Below are 26545 nucleotides of genomic sequence, written 5' to 3'. Positions count from 1 at the left end.
ATCCAAAATATCAAATGGTCAGTTAATTTGAAGTCAGCTTATCAAATTGCAGATGGAAGTAGTTCTAAAATTTCTTGAAAATTAGTTGTTTCACTGGACCACAGAGAGAACCCAAGGACATAAATACAAAACAAACTGGAAAAGGAAGACCACTGGGGTATTGTTGACTCCAAACACAAAAAGGTGGGCGGCACGTAAAGGTCTTTGAATGCCATTTCTGCTTTGCTTAACAGTGAGGTCCAGGATCTCTATATTATCTTTATAATATAGAGAGGTCGATCTTCCCTTATTTTAGTGTGGGCTAATAATAAACTGAACTATTCTGGGTTCCAGAGCAAAGAGAAGGAAAGTTATAAGATATGGTTTTAACATTTGATCCCCAACGTGGCTAAAATCGAATGTTATTAAAATAGAAAGAACATATTTTAGCAAAACTGACATTTAAAAAGGTCAGTGGATAATGGAAGCCACATTCACGCTTATTGGTGATTCATTTTTAGGAAGAATTTAGGATAAAAATTAAGTTATCATCATTAACCATTAGAGAAATGCATATCAAAACTACAATGAGATATCATCTCACACCGGTCAGAATGGCCATCATCAAAAAATCTACAAACAATAAATGCTGGAGAGGATGTGGAGAAAAGGGAACCCTCTTGCACTGTTCATGGGAATGTATGTTGATACAGCCACTGTGGAGAACAGTATGGAGATTCCTTAAAAAACTAACAATAGAACTACCATACGACCCAGCAATCCCACTACTGGGCATATACCCTGAGAAAACCATAATTCAAAAAGAGTCATGTACCACAATGTTCATTGCAGCTCTATTTACAATAGCTAGGACATGGAAGCAACCTAAGTGTCCATCGACAGAAGAATGGATAAAGAAGATGTGGCACATATATACAATGGAATATTACTCAGCCATAAAAAGAAACGAAATTGAGTTATTTGTAGTGAGATGGATGGACCTAGAGTCTGTCATACAGAGTGAAGTAAGTCAGAAAGAGAAAAACAAATACCGTATGCTAACACATATATATGGAATCTAAAAAACAAACAAAAAAGTGGTCATGGAGAACCTAGGGGCAAGATGAAAATAAAGACTCAGACCTACTAGAGAATGGAGTTGAGGATACAGGGAGGGGAAAGGGTAAGCTGGGAAAAAGTGAGAGAATGGCATGGACATATATACACTACCAAACGTAAAATAGGTAGCTGGTGGGAAGCAGCTGCATAGCACAGGGAGATCAGCTCAGTGCTTTGTGACCACCTAGAGGGATGGGATAGGGAAGGTGGGAGGGAGGGAGACGCAAGAGGGAAGATATATGGGTATATATGTATATGTATAACTGATTCGCTTTGTTATAAAGCAGAAACTAACACACCATTGTAAAGTAATTATACTCCAATAAAGATGTTAAAAAAATTAAGTTATCATAACATGCTTTTTAGTCAGCCAAATAGAACATTACCTATGTGTTTATTAAAATTTGACAAAATCTGATTAGTCCTATGAGTTATCAAATATGAAGTCAGAAATAAATGTTATTGCCATAGGGATTTAGAAATTGTAAATTCTAATTTCAAACATTAGACGTGACGTAAAAAAAGAAGGCAAGAGTTGAATTTTTGTGGTGCTCCTTTCTTCAAGGTGCACATTTACCGCAGTTACCATATATCTGGATGACTGATGTCTAATAGTGGCAAAGATTGGAGAGTTCCGCCTGAGCACTTGAATTGGTTGTTTTTCGTGAACAAAAGTAGAAAATGTACATCTTTTCTATGAGTCCTATGGTAGGCTGATCACCGTGAGGTGTTTTTGCATTTATGAATTTGTGATAGTATTGTTTGTTGTTGTCTACAAGAGGTTAGTGTTTGCACTGAAGGTAAGACATATTAGAAGTAAGGATATGTGTGAAGAAATAAAGAAAAACAGTGGAGGGAGGTCCACCACACGTAACACATTAGAGGCCCATGGTGGCCAAGCCACAGCATTGTGTGTGTGTGTGTGTGTGTGTGTGTGTGTGTGTGTGTGTGTGTAGACATTCATTGTAAGAGTATTCATTGCATTTCTCTGGCATTAACAGTGATTATTCTCCATAGGTTTTAGGCATGGATGAAATATCCATCGTGTGATCAATTGTCTTACTCTTAACATTAAACCATCTTCTGGTTTGTGGCTACTTTTGTGGGCATTTGTATTTTTGTCCTTTTCAATCCTCCTCATATTCAGATGATTACCAATAGGTTCAGTGCCTAGACCATTTCACGACAAAATCAAACATCTGAAAAAATAATCATATGAGAGCTGACAGGATAGTAATGTGAACAAAACCAAGGAGCATTTACTGGTAATTGAATAGATTGCTGTGGATTGCCATTCTCAGAGACTTGTTGAAGCATTTCTGTGTGTACATCAGAAATATTACACATTTGCCTCTTTTTATTTAAATAATATGTTTCGGCCTGGCATATAGTGCTGAATAGATATTTATGGGATGATGAAATAAATGTTTGTAAAAACCAATCTTATTTTAAATATGTTAAGGAAGATTTTTATTTTTTACATATTCAGTAATCAATTGTGAGTGTCTGCTATATTAGAGGCATTATCAGAAGCACTAAAGACAAAACAGAAAAATAAAATATAATGAGCTCATATTCTAGTGAAGGAGAGAGGCGTAGAAAAAGATGATTGCAGTTCAGTGTAGCAAACACTGTGACGGCTCTATGTTCACAACAGGCTCTTAATCCTGCTGGCCAGGCAGGGCTTCCAAGAGAAGTCTTGTAAATATAGAGAGAGGGAGGGAGGTGATCCAGGTGGAATATTAGTTGTTTATAAAAGTCCAGAAGAAATCAGAAGAGAAAAGGCTAAGATGAGGGGAGGAGGGGATCAGATACCACAGGACTCTGTAGACCACATTAAAGATTCTCTCTTTTATGGTGAAGATGGTAAGAAGTGCCCGGAATAGGTTTAAGCTTTGGAAAGATCACTCTGGCTATGGTGTGGAGAATGGATTGGAATCAAGCAAGGCTAGAAGTAAGAAACTATTTAGGAAATGGTTACAGTAAATCAGCCAGGAAATGATGAATTCCTGACCTAACATAGTGGCAAAAGTATGGACAAAAGTAGACTCTTCAAGGTTGGGTGTATGGAAAAGGGAATGTCACAACCATGAACATTTCCAACTTGAGCAGCAAGGTGTGAATAAGGGTGCTGGTCAGTGAGTGGAAGAAGACAGGGTCAGGAGCAGGTTTGGGGAGAACAGTAGCTCCGAGGAGAGATGTTTATTGACCCGGGAAAGCCCTGAGCATGTTTAAATACTAGCTTTAAAGATCTAGTAAAAAGGAGAAACATTTCTATTAAAAAGATTTTTAAAATAACTCCTCTTAGAAAAAAAACTCTTAAGGTTTAGAAACAAATCTGTGTTCTTATCATATTTATGTTCCTTCTTTGCTTCCATTCCTCCTTCCCTTCTTCCTTGTCTTCTGCAGAGAAGATAAATCATCTTCTGACCTCATAGCATGATTTATAGACTTATAACTCTAAAGATTAAACACATACAAATATTAGCATAAGAGTCTATTTACTGTAGCTCATTATTATACAGATGAGAACAAATTTCAAAATGGCAGCTGACAGTGCTCTGTCCAGTATTCATTCCTTAACAACATGTGGCCAATAACATTGTACCTTGGAGGACATAAGAGCACACTGACACAATTTTAGAAGAATTGAATTAAAAATATGAATTTTATGATATTTTAATTTTTATATTACCACGATTTTTGATTGCCTATAAAATTATTGTCTTCAAAAAAATTAGGGCATAATTAAAAACTTTTGAACAATTTCTCCCATTTTTCAGGGAGAACAAATGATATATAATAATCAGGATATTTATTCCAGTATGAATAATAAGTGAAAGATTATAAACAATTACTTATACTTTAAGGTACAAAGAATAAATTTGCTCTAGAGAGATCTTGGAAACGAGCCCACATTAATTATCAGCTGGACAATGCAATTCAGATTCTTTTTGGTGCTCTTAAGTTTTCAAACTTTGAAATAAGTTCAATATAGTCTGTCACGAGGGTGTGGAGAAAAGGGAACACTCTTGCACTGCTGGTGGGAATGTGAATTGGTTCAGCCACTATGGAGAACAGTATGGAGGTTCCTTAAAAAACTACAAATAGAGCTACAATATGACCCAGCAATCCCACTACTGGGCATATACCCTGAGAAAACCATAATTCAAGAAGAGTCATGTACCAAAATGTTCATTGCAGCTCTATTTACAATAGCCTGGAGATGGAAACAACCTAAGTGCCCAGCATCGGATGAATGGATAAAGAAGATGTGGCACATATATGCAGTGGAATATTACTCAGCCATAAAAAGAAATGAAATTGAGCTATATGTAATGAGGTGGATAGACCTAGAGTCTGTCATACAGAGTGAAGTAAGTCAGAAAGAAAAAGACAAATACCGTATGCTAACACATATATATGGAATTTAAGAAAAAAAATGTCATGAAGAACCTAGGGGTAAGACAGGAATAAAGACACGGACCTACTGGAGAACAGACTTGAGGATATGGGGAGGGGGAAGGGTGAGCTGTGACAGGGCGAGAGAGAGTCATGAACATATACACACTACCAAACGTAAGGTAGATAGCTAATGGGAAGCAGCCGCATGGCACAGGGATATCGGCTCGGTGCTTTGTGACCGCCTGGAGGGGTGGGATAGGGAGGGTGGGAGGGAGGGAGACGTAAGAGGGAAGAGATATGGGAACATATGTATATGTATAACTGATTCACTTTGTTATAAAGCAGAAACTAACACACCATTGTAAAGCAATTATACCCCAATAAAGATGTTAAAAAAAAAAAGAATAAAATAAGAAAAAACATGTGTCTAAAAAATATACATATATATATAGTCTATCACTTTATAATTTTAGTTCTTTTAATTCTTGTTTAAATGCACACTTAACATGCAGTTTAAAAAAAACTGGTGATACCATAGTTTACAATCACTCACTGAGGTAAGTGCAACACAACTGGATGAACCTACGTGATTCAATGTTTTAATATAGTACAAGGGTATCAGTTATCATCCTCATAATAAATCAGTTTAATTGGTAATTTTGATGAACACTCATATCTACTTCAGTTTGAACCAGTATTAGATATTTAGCTTGAACTTGAATTTGTTCTTGATTGATCAGTGACAGGCAGTGTATGTCAAATGGTGTGTGTGTGTGTGTGTATACATGTGCATTAATTTTGTTTAGAAAATATTATTTTAAAATACTTTGAGACCAATAGATTAAAATATTTCAGTAAGTATATGATTACATTGAACTGGGCTCTGTTTTACAACTGAAGACATTCTTGCAGTAATGACAAATGTATCAAAACATTTAAACCATCATATTTTATGTCATAACCCCCAAAGTTGATGAAAAGTTGCTATTTCTCTATAACCTCTAAGGTGAATGTACAAACTGAGAATATAAATACATGTAGCTTAATGCCTGTGAACCATCAAAGGAAAACACTGTCCAGATACTGAGTGAAGTGAGAATTGAGAAGTATAGAAAGGATTAGAAAATTTTTATTTGCTAGTCTCAGTCATGGATAATTCATTTAAGCTTAGTAGTGGAGTTCCCTGTATGCTTAATAGGAGAACATTATTTGGAGAGGTTGATTATAAATTCTCACTAGTACAGCTCTTCTGTTTATCTTGTCCTAAGGCTCAAGCCCTGTGTCTAACCACTGTGGTGTGTCAGAGACCTCTCTGATAGATGGGTCTAGACAACTGTGGCACACAACATATAGAGCAGAGCTGGTCAGCTTTCTCCCCAGCCTCTGAGAACGTTGTTCCTTTGAGCACTAGACTTTCCCCATTAACTAATCCACAGTTGTGCTATGCACCATTCACTGATTTTAAAATCACCTTAACAGAGTACTTTTCAGATTACTTCTATCAGCGGTCTTCCTAGTTTACAGATAGAAACTTACAAGAAATGTTAGTGAACTATAACACTGACTTGCGTTTCAGACGGTAACAATTAAAGCCAGATTGTAATAGAGCCCTCTTCCTCTTTTTTTATTTTCGTCGCTTGACCCTCTCTATAAACAAAGCTTGCTGGGAACCCTTGCTTTAGTAATTAACCTTTTTCTGAGTATTATGTACACACATATTTTTCTTCGGAGAAAGTAGGAGTGCACAATGGCTAAATTGTTTTATTCATGTTGTGTTTCAAAATCCAGTCTAATATGACAGGGCATAGAATTGGTCAAATGGCTAGCTTTGCATACCCTACACTTCTTGCTTCATAGTCTCTTTAATGTCAGTCCACGACATTTATTGAGTGCCCACTTTGTAGTGGGCATTGTGTGGAGTAGCCTTTAGAAAACTTCTCAAGTTGTTAGCACTGTTTATTAAAGAATGTCCTCCTTTATGTACTAGAAGTCAAGAGGCAGCAGTCTGGAATGAAAATAATCGCTGGCAGGAATGTAAAATTAAATTGGTTAATTAATGTTTGTGGGCACATAAATAGCTTGGCAATATTCATTTTGATTCATTTGTGTACAGCATAAACAGTAAAACTCCTTTGTACTGACCTCAATTAGAAAAGTTATGCCACGTGTTAATATAGGGAATCTAGTGTAGATCTATAAATTATGCAACAGTTTTCATGATTGATCAGTTATATAACAGATCCAACTGGTGAAAATCATTACATATTTAACTTTTAGCCAAAGAAATGATATTGAATGTACCCAGACCTGGGAGAAAATAACATGCTGCCTCTGTTGTTGCACAAAATGTTCCAGTTTTATTTCCACAGGTCAGTGATTCCCAAAGTTAGAAGAACTTGTCCTTGGTTTCATGTGGTTGGGCATGGAGAATTTTGCACACAATAAGAGTAACGAAATATTAGTTTAATCAGATAAATACATTTGACCAAAACAGTCTTTTTTTTTTTTTTTAGTTTCAACCCAGTGCTTTTATTATCCTTATGGAGGCTCAGATTTTCCCATGTTGGGTCAGTGTGTAGGTATGATAGCTTGGATTCCAGCAACCATTTAGGCTTGTGATTTAGTTGAGTTTATTGCCACCTTTTTACTGTTTGTATGCCATTGGTCCCACTTGTTATATTCTTTTTCCTATTCTTCTTTGCCTTATTTTGAATTAATCAACTATTTTTTATTGTTCCATTTTTTTTCTCTTTGAATTTCTTAATTATATATATATATTTTTTAGTGGCTACCCTAGAGATTATAATATATAACCTCAACTTCTTATAGATCCAGACTTCTTTTATCTTGTTGTTCCACAGTGTTTAGCATAGGTTTCCATCTTCAAGGTCACCTCATGGTCCCAATGGCTGCTAGAGTGCCAGCTATCATATCCACATCCCAGGCAATGGGAAGGAGAAAGGGGGAAGGGCAAAAGGGAGCACACCATTAAAGAGCTTTCCTAGGACTCTCTTCCCACTTCTTCTTAAATCCTAATGCACAACTTTATCTGAAGTGCAGACTAGGAAATGTAAGGTTTTGGTTAGGCAGAATACCCAGGACTCTGCTACTAAGGACGTAGTACAGAATGGATACTGGGTAGGTTTGAATTATGACTACCGTGGGGAGAAAAAGAGGAAAGGGAGAGATGTTTTATAATCTAAGCAGATTTCTAAATTCAGCAAAGGGAACGTAAATCTTACATGTTAACAATGATCTGCAAAATACAAAGTGTTAACTGAATATCATGTTAGAACAGTGCATTTTGTACATGATAGGTTAGATTAAGGGAGACTCTACCTTGACTTTTTTCATCTGTGTGATGGATACTCTTGAATAACCCTTACAACTTGGAAGAGAGGAAAAAATTAATTTCCGTGACTCTGAGTGAAATTTTCTTCCTGATTTGCCACTTTAAAGACTTTCGGCAAAATATTTTTTTCAGTATTTTTAATATGATAGCACTTGCCCTTTAGGAACAAGTGAATCAAAATATTTGAAGGAGAATAAAACCCCTACTAGTGTTTGCAGTTGATTTGCAAAAACTTGTTCTACAAAGTCCTATAAAGCTGCCCTACCATGTCCGTTTTGGTGAGTGAGACCATTCAGAGTGAAAGTTCTATTACAAATTGTGAGATGTAGAAAACTGGCAGGGTGTGGTTTCCAAAATGTTTGAAGTTTCTCAGTGGGGCTAATATTCAGGAAGGGTGGGGCAAGAGCAAAGGAGTCTACATCCTGGAAAAGAGCTCCGGATCCCAACAAAGAGTTGGTCGCATTTCACACTGTGGTCCTTTCATCTTTCCTTGTGAGTCTCCCAGGGAAATGCTACGGATCATAGTCAGCTCCTAGCACAGGAACCCATGATGCAAGACACTGAGTAGTTCTTATCCTTTTTGTTTGTTTGTTTTTCACGCTAACAAACTAAATAGATGGTCAGCTTCAGACACCACCTCGTGTTAGATGTTATGTTCAAGTGTTAACAAGTTCTGTTTCATAGAAGTAAAGAACTTCAGAGCTGGAAAGGATCTAGCAATCATTCAGTCTAACCCCCTTATTTTAAAAAAAGAGAAAATGAAAGCCCAGATTTGATAAAGATTACACACATCCACACAGGTAACTTAGTGGTAGAACCAAAATTTGGGATTAGTTACTCCTAGCTAAGAGGTCCTTTCACACCTCTGCAGGAGCTGTGATCTAACTCTTTAGGCTAAATTATAGAACTGTGACAGTTATTCCTTTTCCAAGGTGTTAGTTTTCTGATGATTCTGTAATCATTGCTTCTTACTTAAGAGGTGAAATTTAAAACTGCAATGGATGGTTTTCAGATTTGCTGTCATAGGGACCTTAGTAGCTACTTTCAGAAGATTACAGCTGAGAAGCTGGCCTTTGTTCTCAGTCCTTAATCACTTCTCTCTTTTGATGGATTTGAAACACAGCAATACAGATGAAATAATACCAGTAAAAGTGCTTGGGAATTTAAGAAGATATTGCAAATATGTCACAGCACGGGGGGTCTTGAATTTCACTTTCTATATCGTATACTAAGTTCAAGTATCCTGCTCCAAGTGTGGCCAAACATGCAAATATTTGCTTTCTGAGTAATTTGCCCTAATGACTTTGAAGCATTTTTGAGAAACAGTGGTGACATTGTTCTGCCCTGGCAGAAAACATGTCCCTTGTTATGTCCACAGAGATCCCAGTAGTCTGCAGGCACATTATTAAGACATGGGTGCTGCACAGTATTTGCTAATCTTGCCTTCTATGTGACACAATGTTAGGTATATAGGCTGTCACATCACCCAAGCCTTTGTGACAGACCTGTCAGGCGCCACTCTTAGTTAAGCACTAGGGGTAAAACTGGAAATGTTTTAACTTCTGAAGTAATGCCCTCTTCTGTGGACCCTTCTCCTCCTTGGTTTTGATCAGGCTGAAAACATCAGACCATTGGCAAAGTTTGGAGTGATCACAAATGTGAAAGCTGTTCATTGCAAGTTATGTTTTCGTAACTATCATATCTTCCAGGTCGATAATTTAAATCTGTTCAGCCAGAAAATAGAAAATTTCAGCAATCACAGGAGCACAAGCGGTGTGTACCTGTCTTTGCTCATTCTTCTTTAGGCATTCAACTTTAGCAGTGAGATTTTGGTACCACTATGGGGTGTATTTTGGGCAGCCCAAATGATAGGAGCATGGATGTTATCTTCAACAAGCATGAAGTTTCTCTACTAGGGAAAGAATGAGAAGATTTCCCTGGGATGAAGGGAGAGAAGGGTAGAAGACTGATGGCTAGTCACTTAGAAAAAGTATCTTCTAAGAGTTGTCAACATGTTTCTTTGTTGGTTTATAATTCAGTGTACTTTTAGACTTTTTTTTCTCTTGTAACAAAGCACTACAAATTACTTTCTAGGAAAATACACCCCAAACAATGTGAATATTTTTCCAAACACTAAAAGGGGTGTTTATTGCAAATCTGGAAATAAAATTAAAGATTTGTTATGCTTAAAGTGTTTATAATTTTCAAATCTGTTACTGTTAATGTGTAAAAGGAGACGTTTAGGTCAGTGTAGGCCAGTTAAATATTGATACTGTGCTCCTATTTGGGGCTGCCTTTTATTCATTTACTTAACAAACATTTAATACTCCTGTGTGTGCTTTACTTCTGTGAGAAGGTCAGTGAGAGAGATGAGGCATTTTATGTAAAAAGACAAGAGCTGATAGTAGTCTCAACTTTATTCAAAAAGATAGAACAAATTAAGAGACTAACAGAGGTGTCATTAAGACTTCCAGGGGAAAGTGAATTTTAAGATGAGTTTTGAATAAGATGAGTTTTGAAAAAGCCGGTGAACTTGTACTGGTAGAGGAAGGGAGATGCATGCTTGGCTGAAAGAGAAGCAAAAGACACAGTGGTAGAATGGGTAATGTATTAACGCAACAGAAACACGCCAGGAAACAATTCATGCTGTTAAAGCACTGTAGAAGTATTTATGAAGCACCTAGGAACATCTTTCCCAATCCGGAGTGGTTAAATATTTCTTTTATATGTATAAGTACAGCTCAATGAGAGGGGGAGGCTAGAGAGAATTTTCAGGATTTGCTTCCAATTTTTAAGTTGCATGATTTTATATCAAAAGACTGCTAAATTTTAAAAATAGTCAACTTACTAATTCTAAATGTGCGTAAATGTAAACGGTTGGTGAGATATTGGTTTCTATTTTGAATAAAATAGTTCATATATATTCAGGAAGAAGCAGCTGTCTTGAGACTTTGTAAGGCATCATACGGCTTTATGAACCTTCTTCTAGAGAAGATAGGAAAAATTAAAACATATCCTTTTGGTAGAGTTTGTAACCACATCATTAAACATCATAGCTTACTGAATTCCTACAGTACATGGTTCAAAGTATATGGAACGTTTGATGAAAAATTACCACATTATACAAAATCATTAGTTTAGTCTATAAGAATAATTCAGGCAACTTGGAAGGCTTTGCTTGATACATCTCAGCTACCAGTCTAATCTCGTTACTGATACTGAAGCTCCATCTTTTTTAATACTTTCACCCAAATCTTTAATATCTTAAATGTTTAGACTATGCTCCTCTTTAATGTGAATGGAGAAATCATCTCCACCCCTCCATCGTTGTCCTAATATTGTTGGTTCAGTCAATTAATTTTTTTAGAAGGGTTTAAACAGTATCTTCACCTATAGCTGAAAGGTAAAAATAATTTCACTGAATGCTGATAATGCCTTAGATACTGACGTGTAGGGCTCCAATATTTAGTAACATACTCTAGGCTCGTGAACTCTGGGATAAAGAGTTATTCAAAACAGGATTGGTAAAAAAGCATTGTGGGGCTCTTGTGGAAATCAACAATCCAAAAGTGCCAATTGCAGATTTGAGTTCATAGGGCTTTGGACAGCAATATAGAGTGATGGACTCTTTCAGGAATGCTGTTTTTAACAAAAAAACGACAAAGCATTTTTACTTTTTTCAAAAAATGACAAATTGAAAGGTGAGTTCTATCAAATGTAATGTGGTTAATTCCTAAGTATTGATATCTTCTACTTCCTGTTTTCCCCAAATGATCACTTTCATTTCAGTACATTTCTTAAACATTTAATATTTAATATGTAACATATGGGTGGATGATACAATAATCGAGTCTGGACCCTACCAGTGAAGAGTTTAAAACCTATTTGGAGGAGAAAATATGCACACACAAAACAAATAACAAATGAAGAAGTACAGGACTATTAAAATAATTAGATATATAATGTTGTAGAGGAAATTCAATGGGGGAATGAAGTTCAACCCGTAATAGTCTATAACAAAGTCTTGATTTTTAAAAGTATCATAATTGGCTTCAAAAATCTATGGTGTGGGGAGAGGGAAGGCTAAGTGGACGAAGTGAGAGAGTGGCATTGACATATATACACTACCAAATGTAAAATAGATAGCTAGTGGGAAGCAGCTGCATAGCACAGGGAGATCAGCTCGGTGCTTTGTGACCACCTAGAGGGGTGGGATAGGGAGGGTGGGAGGGAGATGCAAGAGGGAGGGGATATGGGGATATATGTATACGTATAGCTGATTCACTTTGTTATACAGCAGAAACTAACACAACAATGTAAAGTAATTATACTCCAATAAAGATGTTAAAAAAAATCTGTGGTGTGTTTGCTGTGCTCATCTCAGTGGGAAACAATTTCTTTCAAAATCTGTAATATGGTTTCAAAGATAGTATGTATCATATTGAAAGCCATTCTTTTTTTTTTTTCCCCTCCCCTTGAAAGCCATCCATCCTTGATTATCTATTGTAAAGCTGAGGGAAACATTTTCAAAATAGTAAAAATTAAAAAGAATTATAAATGAAGCAAAATGTTTGTTCTTACTGGAACACTCATGAATAATGAAAAACCGTGGATAACTTATTAAATTTAAAACATCCATACTGGTATAAAATGAGCCATTTTGATTGATGTGTTTCCAGTGAATTTTAAATGCTGCAAGGATGGCTAATTGTTTTCTGTAAATGATTATGAAAAAGAAATCTGTAAGCCAAGTGAATCCTTCTTGGTTTAAGCAATGACAAAAGTAATTTTTACCTGTTATACTGGTGAAGTGAGGTCATTAGCAACTTTAGTGTTCTTTGTGAACAGGAAGACCGAGAGGGGGAAAATCAAAGACATTCATTGAGTAATGCAAAAATTCTCCTATGTAGAGACATTTTACACAGCAGGAACTTCAGTCCATGTGTAAAGGAGGCTGCTTGCATGGTGAAAAACAAAACAACACTGCCCCCTCCCCTGCTCCCCCCTGGCCTCGCCCCCCCTCACTCCATTGACATGCATAGCTGGCCTGGTAGGTGTAAAAATAGACTGGCAGAGCCTGAATTGGAAATGGTCACTGAAGGCAGCCTGCAGTTGCTCGGGTTTTGAGTTCTCTCTGACACCAGCAAGCCAGCCAGCAGATGGGGAGAACTGGTGAGGGGCGTGTAGGGGAACTGAGCAGAGGAACCCAGGATCGTCTGGATGAATCGGCCACGTTAGTGTCCCCCTGGGGGCCCTGGACAGAGCACAGAGGGCAAGGACGGCCCCACTGACAGCAGGAACCGTAGAACTGAGATGGGTAATGCAGCTCTCTGCCCGTCTTGTCATGCGGATAAGAGTGTAAGAGCACAGGGACACTTGCAGGAATTGGACAAAACCCCAGACTACTACGGCTGTAACAGCGAGGACACCAAAGAACTTGGGGTGCGGGTAAGTTCTAAGTCACAGACTGGAGGAGAGGAGGATGGTGGCCCAAGAATCAACATTGGACCTCATTGGTTAAAACTCTAAACTTCCTGGAAGGAAGTTGACAGAATAAAACCAATGTGATCAAACCAGCTGACTGCCTCTGATTCAGTGGCCTGCTGCTGTTTCCTCTTCGTGTTCTGCAATGTTCATGTTTGTTCCTTCTGAGCTGGTTTTAGCTATGAACTGACATTTGGGAATAAGCAAGGATGCCGTCTCTTTAATTAAGTTTTGTCCAAAGCTGAACATATATTTTATTATGGAGTGACTTGCAGCAATGTTGCAGAGATTCACTTACATTCAGGCTGTTAAATTATTTTGCCTGTTTATATATTCATAGTTCATTTTTCATTAGGATTAAAAAGCACGTACTAACTTCCCAGTTTCAGCCTATAAAGGCATTCTTCTTCTAATATTTAACTAACTTCAGTGAAAAGCCCTTTAAATACTGTTCTGATTATGATGATAATATTTTGTGCAGAGGCCTAAAAGTCGAGCCATCAAATACCTAAGTTGACTTTCAGACTTTAATAATTCATAGTCATGGTATGTTTCTTAAAATGATTACAAAGGCTTATTGTGATTTTTTTGGGGGGGGAGGGCCAAAAATCTTTCTGAAATATTTTGATTTTCCTATTTGCTGGAGGATAAAGTTTATCTTTGATCTGTCAGATGCAGGAATTTGACCTTATTGCAAGTCATGTATTTCAGAGCGTAGCCATGGAACTAAGATAAGGAAGATTTCTGAATCAGAGAAACATACTCTGTACTTTGAAGTGTGTGCCTGATATTTCCAGGAGTGAGGACTTTGAGGTGACTCCCTACTCTCTTTGGCTTTTACTCTGAGCTGGATGAATTTCATAATTTCGTAGCATTGAAATTCTGTCAGACCACAGTGAAACTGAAAGAGAAACTAAGAACTTACCAGTAAGAACAACGTGCAGAGCCAGTGTTTCCAGATAGCTGCAGTGAAAAGAAAGTCTGTCAGCACTGTAGTGCAAATGAGGACGGTGCTTCCCGAATTGGAAAGAAGCCACCCCAGGCAAGAGATTAAGCAAAAAGGTGGGGAGGGAGGACACCTGCCTTAACAACCACACCGCCCAGGTTTGTGACCAGGGGCTGTTGCAGTTCTCTTTCTGGGTTATGGTTTTATGGTTTAAATTATCCACATCCACCAGCAGCATCATTCGGGATTTCTGAGCGGCCACTTCAAGTGCAATTTCTGGACTGAAGGGGCGAAAAAAGGTGAACTTTTGGGTAACTATTTAGTAGCTCTACAAGCTTGCTTAGTTGCAGTATATGAATATATTCTCCAAGAAGTGGCTACCTTGCTTAAAAGGTAGTTTCTAGGAATTTTTTTCATTAATTTAACATTGAGACCATTCTTTAAAATGTTAGTTAATAATTCCCTCAATATTTTTAAGCTACACAAGTGTATTCCCTGTTTTCACCTCTTAAAAACCATTAAGAAAAATGTAAAGCATGAAAATAAATTAGAGGTACTTTAAAAATTAAATATAAAAGCCTATTTTTAAAACATAGAGAACAGAAGTGATGATATTTTGATGCACTGATAGGTTCTTTTGGGTAAAGAAGAGCAAGATTTAGCGTGATTTTTAGATCCAAGGGCTGAAATAAGAAATTCATTCAAAACTTTCGAGTTCAGAAAATGATTAAAAACGTTTTAAGAAGAAATAATCAATAGCGATATCATTCCCTTGTTAAAATCCTCCTATCCATTTTAATATGGATATTAGCCCTGAAAAAAATTTGAGTTGATATTTAAAAATTTACTACAATCTGATTTCTCTGAATTAAATAATATAACCTGCTGATCATTGGATAATCTCTTCTGTCAAAGATTTTATGGACAGGAGCATATAATGATTGTTGTGACATGGAAAGGTATGGTAGAAGTGGAAATGCACCTGTTGCCTACTTTCTGAAGTGATATTTTACTCAGGATTTCACCACTTTAGACATGGGCAAAAAAAAAGCTAATACCAAAGATGACAAGCAAAATATGTGGTTCTGTCTAGCTTTAAGTTTCCCAAATTTAAGAAATCTATCATCTTTCTTTACTTTTAAATGGGTACTGTAAGACTGAAGCCACTCACTCCTTACATCATCTAGGTGCATTTCATAATTAGTCCCTTTTCATCATTCATGCTTGTCATTATTAATGATTAAGTTAAGAGGTTCAGAACTTACTAACTTTTATTTTTATAATAATCTTTTTTTTGGGGGAAAAACAGAAACACAGGTCCTTAGCATTTTTTTTTCTTCTGGAAATTAACTTAGAAATGTTTCATAGAGTTTATTGTGTTTGGGGGACAAAAATTTCAACTAAATAAATTTCCAGGTTTATTCATAATCGGAACTAAACTCATGGAAAAAAAATATAAATTTAAAGTTCTAAAACTCTGGGCTTTATGTAAATTTATACTTCATTCTTTTCTATAAGTTTTATTTAGAATTTTGAATAATCTGACATTTGTTTGTATATATAAGTATAGCAATGAGGAATAAATCAGTTACCAGGAATTGTTGAAAGTAAGCGAACAAAAATAATTTCTTCTAGAACCATATTATGGTATGTGCATATTTGAAATTCCACTTAATAGGCTTATACATTTTTTATAAGATAAAAAAATCAGACAATAATTATTTCCAGATATGTTACATAATTAAACCCAGAAATTATACCACAAAAAAGTAGAAAATGAAACTAAATATTATTGTGGCAATGTAATAATTTCCTAAGTTTTAAAGTAACTTTAAAAGATTATAGCAGGACTTCCCTGGTGGCACAGTGGATAAGACTCTGCACTCCCAATGCAGGGGGCCCAGGTTTGATCCCTGGTCAGGGGACTAGATCCCACATGCATGCCCCAACTAAGAGTTCACATGCTGCAACTAAAGAGCCCGTGTTCCGCAACTAAGGAGCCGGGAAGCCAAAACTAAGGAATCCTGGAGCTGCAACTAAGGAGCCCGCCTGCTGCCACTAAGACCTGGCACAACCAAAATAAATAAATACATATTAAAAAAAAAAAAAAGATTATAGCAAAAATGATGAACAGCTAATATACCACAAAATTTTAAAGTTCTATAACTGGACAAATAATATTTTATAATGTGTATTCAAATTAATACTTAAATTCTAGAGCCAAGTCCAACAAACTCTTTCTGTAAAGGGTCCGAGAGTGGATGTTATAGGCTTTGTGGGCACGTGGTCTCTGTTGCTGCTTCTCAGCCCTGTTGGTTGTAGAGCAAACGCAGCCTTAGACAGTAGGGCAACAAATCGACCTGGCTGTTTTCCAACAATTGCTAAATTTTTCTATTATTAAATTTTTGATTGCTAAATTTTTCAGTCACTAAATATTAATTTTAGTATTCTTTTCCTATTTTGTAAAGATATACATTAAAACAATAATAAAATATTCTGTTAACAAAAATATAAAATATAATAATATTCAGTCTTAGAAGAGGGTGTTGAGACGGGTAGACGTTCCAGGGTATGCTGTAAATTTTTCTAAATATTTGGAAAGCAATTTGGAAATACATTTCAAACTAGTTACAGTGTGTCTTTTTCATTTTGCTGGTGCAGCCAGGACTCTAGTAGCAGGGAGATATTTGCATGGAGAAAAAGAGTAGGCAAACCTTCAGGGCAGACTCTCACCCCCGACCACAGATAAAGAACTACACTGGACTCCAACCCCTGTGTTGTGAGTATTCCCAAGTCCATCCCTCCCTTCACTCAAACTTTGAGGGCACGAGAGAACTCTACTCCCAGAGAGACCTTATTCCAAATCTACTGAGAAAAAATGTCTGCCTTCCTAATGAAGATGTAAGGCTTATGAGCCTATGTTAGGGTTTTCCTCTGAAATGTGGTTGCCTCTTACATTAGTCCTTAAAGGACTCCAAGATCTGCTATTATCACAATCAGCTTGACAGTTACAAAAAGAGGAAGCATGTGGGGTAGTAGAGAGTTGAGAACAAAATTCAGCTGTACTAAAATTCTTATTCAGAGTAAGTCCTAGTGATATTTCTAAAATTTTTGTTGATCACAGAAGGGAAAACTGCATGATCTCTCAGATACCTTTTCCTTTTCCTTTTTACAGATGATGGGTATATATATTCCAGTTTTATTTATGAAAGAAGAAGCTCTCAGAGATGCTTTATAGATTTTGTCCTGGATTCTTAGGGGAGCTCTGTCTGGGACATGAGTCCGCAAAGCCATGCAAGGGCTAAGCGGGCTCCAGAGAGGCGGCTTCTTGACCATGCTTTGGTAAAGTGCAGACTAGAACAGCGTCAGGAATAGATCTTCATTTCTTGTTCTTCTTGGCTTGTATTTTTGTCATGGCATCATTTATAGATTTGCATGTTGGTCTAAGTGTTCTTTATATTTGTCTTGCATTGAGATCATGTACTTTTCACTGTAGTTTCTTTTTTTTTTTAACACCTTTATTGGAGTATAATTGCTTTACAATGGTGTGTTAGTTTCTGGTTTATAACAAAGCGAATCAGTTATATATATAGATATGTTCCCATATCTCTTCCCTCTTGCATCTCCCTCCCTCCTACCCTCCCTATCCCACCCCTCTAGGTGGTCACAAAGCACCGAGGTGATCTCCCTGGGCTATGTGGCTGTTTCGCACTAGCTATCTATTTTACGTTTGGTAGTTGGTAGTGTATATATGAGGATATGGGGAGGGGGAAGGGTAAGCTGTGACAAAGTGAGAGAGTGGCATGGACATATATTCACTGTAGTTTCTTTACCATATCAGATTAATTTGCTTTGTCCCAAGAGCAAAACCATAAATGTGACGCTTCATCACAAATATTACTTAGATTATCTGTCCTAGATGACTTTTAAATTGTTATCCTCCTTGTTTTACCAGTTTTTTTCTCAGAGATTTTTATTTTCTTGATTCATTTATTTAAACATTTTTTCAGTTATAGTAAAAAAATTTTATCTTCTTTATTTCAGCCTTCTTGTTATTGTATACATTTTCTTGTGACCTTAGCCCATAGGCATTGAATTCTGGTGTTTTTGTGAAAACAATGTAGTACTTTTCTGCTGTGCTGAATCAAAAGGTAGTAAGTCAACCAGCAAATATTTATTGAGCTAGGTATCGATCTAAATGCTGGACATATGTGGATGAGACAGAGTAGGGGGAGACAAACATTAAACTTGCATAGGGAGGTGGGGGGAGTGTGCTGCCCAGCTGAGGTAGGAATGTGCCGGGTGAGTCCAAGGGACAAAAAGGCATGGCTGCAGCATTGTGAACAGAGAAGAAAGGGGCTGGCAATGAGGTCTGAGAGGCAGGTACAGGCTTACCTTGGCAGAAGTTTAGATTTCTTTCTAAATGTAGGGGGCCTTGGTAAAGGACTTTGGATTTCATTCAAAGTACAGTGGGAAACCTCTGGAGGGTTTTAGAGAAATAGGAGAACCTCATTTATGCTTCAAAAGATCTTTCTCTCGTGTGAGCTTTCTCCTCCTCCCTCCCTCTCTGTGCCTCTGTCTCTATCTCTCTCTGTCTCTGTCTCTCTATCTCTGCTTGGTGGAGAATGGATTGTAAATTCCATCAAGGGAGGCCAACTTAAGCTGTCCCAGAAACCCCTGAGGTGAACGATGACGTAGGATTAAATTAGGGTGTTAACAGTGGTGGTGAGAGAAGTGATCAGATTCCAGATGTATTTTTGTTTTTATTGAAGGCTTGTTTTGGCTCTTGAAAGAAAGAGAAGGGGTTATTGGCTTAAGCAACTGGGTACAAGATGGTGCTATTTACTAAGGTGGAGTGGTGTGTGTGTGTGTGTGTGTGTGTGTGCGCGCGCGTGCTCACGGTGTGTGTGTGTGTGTGAAAGAGAGATGGTTCCCTATCTATGAAGCACACAGTATGTCAAGAGAGTTAAACTTTTCTTCAATTTTGAGTTCTAAGAGGATAGAAATAAGAGACTTTAAATGATATTGTGAACATTATCTTTGGTAGCCTTTTTTATAGCTGTTATAAGAAAATTTTCTCCCTATAGTTTTGTTATTAACCCTAAAAAGGTCCAAGAGTATGCTGAAAATCATTCTGGTAAAGCATTTTTAAAAATATGAAATGATATAGAGCATGGTTATGTAGCTTTTGGATAATTTATTTAAAGATAAATATTGAAAGAACATAAGATATGGCTTCTGTCGTCTAGGAACTTTCAATCTAGTTTTAGAAGCAGGACTTACCCACATGTAATTAATTAACTATTAAAGTCAATAGGAGAGTAGGTGGCAGTGTGAGTGGTGAAATGAGTACCTAAAAGATGACAAGGAAGAAGAGGAACGGTACAGATCATACATACTGTTTTGGGAATGTCTCATGGACAGGGCTGAGATTCAGCTAGTATGGAGCAGAACAGCTGTACCAATTGTTTATACTTTGAAATGATTCCATGCATACTAATTAAATAGCCACTTCTGTGAGCCCACCAAGCTGCTCCTTCTACTGTGGCTACATGGAGCCCATCCTCAGGATTCCCCAGTCCACTTCCAACCCCCAAATGAACAAATAGAAGAATGATGCCTGGACCAGCTAGGGGCCTCCAGGACCACCTTCCTCCAGTGCTACAGACAGTGTCCATTGTAATAGGCTGGTGTGTGAACTGTACCAGTTGTTAAATATTTTGAACATCCATTCTGCTAATGGAGAAGTTAGAGCCTGTAGTAGATTTTTTAAATTTTTATTTTTAATTTTTTATTGCAGTGGAGTTGGTGTACAGTATTACATAAGTTTCAAGTATACAACATACTGATTCACAATTTTTAAAGGTTATACTCGATTTATAGTTATAAAATATTGGCTATATTCCTTGTGCTATATAATATATCCTTGTAGCTTATTTATTTTATATCTAGTAGTTTGCACCTCTTAATCCCCACCCCTAATTTGCTCCCCCCCCACCACTGGTAATGAGTAATTTGTTCTCTATATCTGTGAGTCTGTTGCTTTTTTGTTATACTCACTAGTTTGTTGTATTTTTTAGATTCCGCATATAAGTGATATCATACGGTATTTGTCTTTTTCTGTCTGACTTATTTCACTTAGCATATTACCCGTAAAGTCTGTCCAGGTTGCTGCAAATGGCAAAATTTAATTCTTTTTTTATGGCCAAGTAGTATTCCATTGTATAGATGTGCTAGCTTACAGTGGATCTTGGAAACAGAGTACAATCTTGGTTCCTGTTGGGAAGAAGGCACATTCAGTAAGCATTGACTGAGCATTTATTAAGTGCCAGGCACTGGGTTTACCAAGATGAATAAGACCTGCAACTTTGGCTTGAAGGAGCGTAATCCAAGGATGGACAAAGCAGGAGTCCCAATATGGTGTTACAGTGTGGTGAGAAAGCACAGGGTGTTGTGGAATACCTGAGAATGACAACTCAGTCTCAGAGGGTTACAGAAAAGTCAAATCTTGAAGCATTATGAGCAGATCACAATCTCAGTCTTGGAGTCAATAGTAACATTAGAATGAGAGAAGCAATGTTATGAATCCCCATTGCTGTAACACCTTTTTTTTTTGGACACATGTGTAATTCATGAAATTTGGTTAATATACATGGGATCAGACTATCAAGAGCTTCATAGGCCAAGCTTCAGAATTTGGACTCTGTTCTACTGAAAGACCACTGACAAAGGCTGTTTTAGGAGAACCAATTAGGTTGTGGTTTGCGTATCAGAAGCTCCACTCTCTTTGCAGTGCCTAACCAAGCACCTAGTGCCTAACAGATGCTCAATAAATATTTTTGGAAAACTTGAATAAATTAATGACTAAGAAACCACCCACGATAGTGAATCTAGTTGTGGGCATTTTCCAGCTGCAGGTGACAAGCCCCCAGATGAAACCAAAGGCTGTGAAAATTGAAAAAGTGATAGAGATACAAAAGGCATTTCTAAAAATATTTAAAGAACCTGGAAAAACTAAGAATTAAAACTAAGAAGATTTAATTATAACCTTCTGCTCAAAAAAAAATGTACCCTACTGCAAGTGCACATACATTACTGCTGTGAAATATTAATTGTATAAAACATATTTACTATAATAATTCCTTGAATTATTATGCAATCTCTATATGAAATTGTACATAAAATGCAATAGATGCCTTTCAGTGAAATATTACACTGTGATAAGAGGAATTATTATTATAATATAAACAATCAATATCTAATACTATTTCCATTATATTTTCCTTATGAGGTTCATCCAAACCAAACATAATTTGAACTATGTAATAATTTTAAGTCTTTCTTCTGTATTTAATAACATTGGTTCTACTGGATATACAGTGGCTTTTTCAGGGTCACATGTATGGTAGAGCTGAGAATACTCTGTGGAGAGAGAGCTGTCTTTTCAACCATATTTTGCTTCCTTCCCACACAGACATCTGCTGTTTCTTACCCACTTTCAGTTGCTGGTTTGGATTGAATGCCTTCTTAATGGGTGAAACTTAAAATTTATTTTGCCATAAGAAATAGCTACTGGTTCCTTCATTTTCATTTAAAGGCTTCTCTTTGAAATTTGGGGCATATTATATTACATTTCATTGTCAGACTTTTAAGAGTTTGACTTTTCAAAGCTTACATTCACGTCATATTTGTATGGGCTTATGTGACTATAGTAAAACTGTTTTGTACCTTTCTTGAAAATTTGCTTATAAGGTGTAAAAAATACTACAACGATCATCGGAAGTATAATCATTTCAATGGCATCTTTGAGCTAATGAATTGTATCTAAAAGCTATGTGAAAGCCAGGTGTTGAATAGTAGAGATTGTGAGTTGAAACAGTGTTTTTGATGAATTATAAATGTTGCTGACATATTATTTTAAAATTTGGATTTTTTTGTACTCTTTACCTACCTCAGTTATCAGTGAGTTTCAAAAGGGGGCTTTGAAGTATAATCTTATGTTCTACTTGACACCATAGCGCTTTCTCTATCTAGTATAACAACTCTATTAAATAAACACATCATGTACTTAAAATTAAATATCTAAGATTGTTAATTTGTCTAATGAGGAATTCTCACTTTATCACGGAAAAGATGGCTCCAGGCAGAAATAATGTGTTAAAAATACGGTTGAGGGCTTCCCTGGTGGCGCAGTGGTTGGGAGTCCGCCTGCCGGTGCAGGGGGCGCGGGTTCGTGCCCCGGTCCGGGAGGATCCCACGTGCCGCGGAGCGTCTGGGCCCGTGGGCCATGGTCGCCGGGCCTGCGCGTCCGGAGCCTGTGCTCCGCAGCGGGAGAGGCCTCAACGGTGAGAGGCCCGCGTACCGCAAAACAAAACAAAACAAAACAAAACAAAACTACGGTTGAAGTCTCTTCAGACTTGCTACATTAGAATCGTATCCTTCTGGATTGTTAGCCTTCTGAAGGAAATTAGTTAGAAAGCATGTACTAAGACACCTAGTAAAACAGAAGGACATAGGAAAATTTGTGGCTCTTTTCTTTTTGAAAACCACTGGTCGTCACATATAATTTTTTCTTTAGATTTACAAAAGGAAAAACTCCTTTTTCAGAAGTAAAAGACATTCAACAGTTTTCTGTTAGTAAGGTGTATGTTTCACAAAATTGTCCATATGTCTATAATGCATAATTATTTCTTTAAAAACTGGCTTATCATATTCAGCTTCTTATGCATTCTTTTTTTTTTTTTTTTTTTTGCGGTACGCGGGCCTCTCACTGGCCATGGCTCACGGGCCCAGCCGCTCCGCGGCATGTGGGATCCTCCCAGACCGGGGCACGAACCCGTGTCCCCTGCATCAGCAGGAGGACTCTCAACCACTGCGCCACCAGGGAAGCCCTATGCATTCTTACATCATACATTCTGACTGCCTAAATGATCGAGGATGACATCAGGGATAAAGTGTTTTGGGTTGTGTAACAAATACATAGAATGAAAGGTCTAGTTAATCCCTTATGTCATCACCTTCCAAAGTGTGTTCCATGAACTGCCCACATCAGAAGAATCACTTGGGGTGTTTTAAAGTGATGTAGCTTGCTGAGCTCTACTCCAGACCTCCAGAATTAGAATCTCTGAGGTGGGAGCTGAGAATATTTATTTAACAAGATTAAGCATGATCTCTAAGTAACCCTTAAGTGCATTATTGTATGATAACCACTGCTTTATGTTCTAAGAGGTTGACTTTACTGAAGAAACGGGGCTGAATATGTAACAACTGCACATAAGGGCATAAGAGTATTAAAACCCTTCACATTATATTAAATTTCTTCTAATCCAGGTTAATTCAACTGATTGCCAAATTCTGTTTACTGGCAATTAAAGACACCAAGACCACACAGGACACGTGGGGACGGAGGCTGCTCTGCCAGCAAATGGGGCCTCCTACGGTCCAATGCATTATCTTAACAGTAAGAAGGGGTCTGCATTGTATCGCCATGTAATTTTAAATCACAGTACTTAAAGTAAATTTAAGCTCCACTTCCTAAAACTAATAATTGCTGTACGCCTATATAGAGTCCTTTCATTGTTTAAGCTTGTAAACTCCCATCAGAAATCTAGGCGCTAACAACATAAGATGTTGTTATGAAAATGTGTCTCCCAGTTTTTTAAAAATCAGAATTTCATTCCACCATTGAGCAGCCAGCTTGAACAGTAAGATTGTTCTGAATGATTTGATCCTTTCTTGGAATTGAAGTCCAGTACGATTTCCTGACTGAATTCCGCACTTCTGCCTAAAAAGTCATGCAGCATGTGAGAGATGATTAACAAAGTTCTTTTGGCCTCATTAAAATTTCTTAGTACATCAACTAATGTGAGGTGTCAAATATTCACTCCGTATATTTTCAGTTTAAAAAATTATATATGCATTTCTAAAAGACCTGTAAAATTAAATATTAAATCAGTTTCTTCCACGAAAGTAAATAATGAATTCTACTGTCTACATGCTCTTTCTTTCTTTCGTTCTTTCTTTTGTTATATAATATATAAATACAGATTAAAGAATCAGTCTTTTCTTTGGTGTTGATTTGTGTAAACTCACCAATTAATTATTTGAAGAATTAAACAGTGATCCAGATGGACATGTCAGCTTTCATTTCTATTTAAAATGTGACCCAAGCGTTTAGAGCTACGTGTTAGACCCTAGCCATAACACTGTCAGCCAAGTTATTGATACTGGGCTGCTTTCTGGTCTACCCCTAACCACTTGATTTTGCATTGAGACTAGATCTATTCTATTCAGGATCAACAGTTGACTTAGATGTGGAAAATAGCAGGAGAATAAAAAATAAAGAAAATAAATAAATAAATGAAATGTGGAGATGTAGGGGATGTTCTATATTAATTAGTAATAATAATAGCTATCATTTATTGAGCCCCTATTATTTGCCAGGTTCTGTAATGGTGCTCCACATACCATTTACATGTATAAATTTCATTTACTCCTTATGATAGCTCTGTGAATCAAGTATTAAAATTTACTTTTATTGAGTGTGTGCTATTCCAATGTACTCTTCTTAGGAATTTTTACATATAGTATCTAATTTAGTCCATATAATCCTATACATTTTATAGACAAGTAAACTGAGGCTTATTTGAGTTCAGTACTTTGCTCATGGTCACACAACTCATGGTAAGTGATAGAACCAGGATTGCAAAGATAGATTTTTTCTTTCTTCTTTCGTTCTCTTCTCTTGTGATTTGATGACTATCTTTAGTGTTATGTTTAGATTCCTTTTTCTTTTTTGTGTGTGTACTTGTTATAGATTTTTGGGTTTTGGTTACCATGAGGATTTTTTTAACAGTAGTCTATACATATACGTGATTGTTTTAAGTTGCTGATCTCTTACTTTCAAATGCATTTTAAAAGCCCTGCATTTGTACTCTCCTTGAAAAAGTAGTTTGAAGCTCATTATATTAGACTAACTTTTCGAAGACAGAGAAATGTAAAGAGGAGACATTAGGGGAAGTTAAATTGGGTTGAATGATTTTCAACAATTGAAAAAAATTGTCTGCTTGGAAAATTTCAAGTAAGATTGTCACTTATGCCCCATACCAAAACAAATTTCAGATTACTAAAAGTTAAATGGAAAGAAAAGCAATTTTTTTTAAGCCAGAAGAAAATGAGAAGTCTTTTATTGATTTCAGGGTTGGAAGGCATGAAAGCAATGGAATAAAAATCTAAATTTATACTTTTCAATTTATAGAATTTAAAACTTGTAAAAGGCAAAAAATATATTAAAGAGAAAATAACAAACTTGGAAAAGAGTTATCTTGTCTATATAAAGTTTTTAAAAATAAAAGAGACATTTGAAACTCTGAAAGGACAAAAAATGTTGACAAGTCAAAGAAGATAAAAATTGTCATAGACATTAAATGTATGACTGAGCTTTTAAACTCTTCAAAAATGAAAAAGGTAAATCAAAACCGTTAAGATAGGCATATCAATTGAGCAAAGCAAATTTGAGCATGTGATTAAGTTGAGACAGGCTCTTCCACAAACAGTTATGGTAGCATCTTTTGCTTCAGCCTCTCTCAAGGTTAGTTTTGCAATATTACAATATGTACCAATAATCTATATCCTTTGACATCATTATTCCACCCTCAGGAATTTAAACAATGGACACAATCAAGACAAGGACAAAGACTTATGTACAACAATGAAAACAAAGGCACTAGTTCTACAAATAATTAGGGAAAGCTAAAAACAATTGTAACCTATCTGTAAACTACTATATAAGATTTAGAATATCTTTCATGACTTCTGAATGCTGTAGGCAATACTTATTTGGCAATGTTAGTTTTTAAAAGTAGAAGACAGAGTATTATTATCCCAACTTTGTAAAAATATTATTTATATGCACAGATACAGTGTATGTGTAGAAAAATTCTAAAAGAAAATGCATCAAAATATGCAGTGTTAAGTTTGAGTAATGGGACTATGCTGTTGGCTGATTTTTTAAATTCATTTCTTAAATATTCTATGAGAATATGTATATGTTTTTATAATGATTCCCCTATGTTTTTTAAGAGAAGAGAGATTGTAAGAACCAAAAAGTAGCTAAAGAACCTAGAAAGTTTTATAGTTTTAGATAAATGCTCTGATGGAATATGTATTTCTGTATTCTTTAGGTTTCATAACAAATTATTATTTTATTTAATATTCTACACTTATTTAGCTTTTCAATTAATTTGGAGGAGAGAACTTTT

General features: G+C 36.5%; 1 protein-coding gene across 17 annotated transcripts in view; it reads left to right on the top strand.

The window, feature by feature from the left end:
- The window catches only part of ANK2 (ankyrin 2), a 689834-nt gene that overhangs the window by 433424 nt on the left and 229865 nt on the right, over positions 1-26545 (top strand). For 6 of the 17 annotated variants that reach the window (XM_073804951.1, XM_033856741.2, XM_073804952.1 and 3 more), the window contains exon 1: positions 12958-13303. The exons of 1 other annotated variant lie outside the window; for it this stretch is intronic. In XM_073804951.1, coding sequence (XP_073661052.1) covers positions 13169-13303 — 135 coding nt within the window. In that variant the 5' untranslated portion in view covers positions 12958-13168. Of the gene's footprint in view, positions 1-12942; positions 13304-26545 lie in introns of those variants that run through there. 10 more of the 17 variants (XM_073804956.1, XM_073804954.1, XM_073804946.1 and 7 more) reach the window with 4 other exon arrangements.

This window comes from Tursiops truncatus, chromosome 5 (genome assembly GCF_011762595.2).
Source record: "Tursiops truncatus isolate mTurTru1 chromosome 5, mTurTru1.mat.Y, whole genome shotgun sequence".
Classification (NCBI taxonomy): domain Eukaryota; kingdom Metazoa; phylum Chordata; class Mammalia; order Artiodactyla; family Delphinidae; genus Tursiops; species Tursiops truncatus.
Note: the sequence above shows the minus strand (reverse complement) of the source record. Positions and strands in the feature narration are given on the sequence as shown.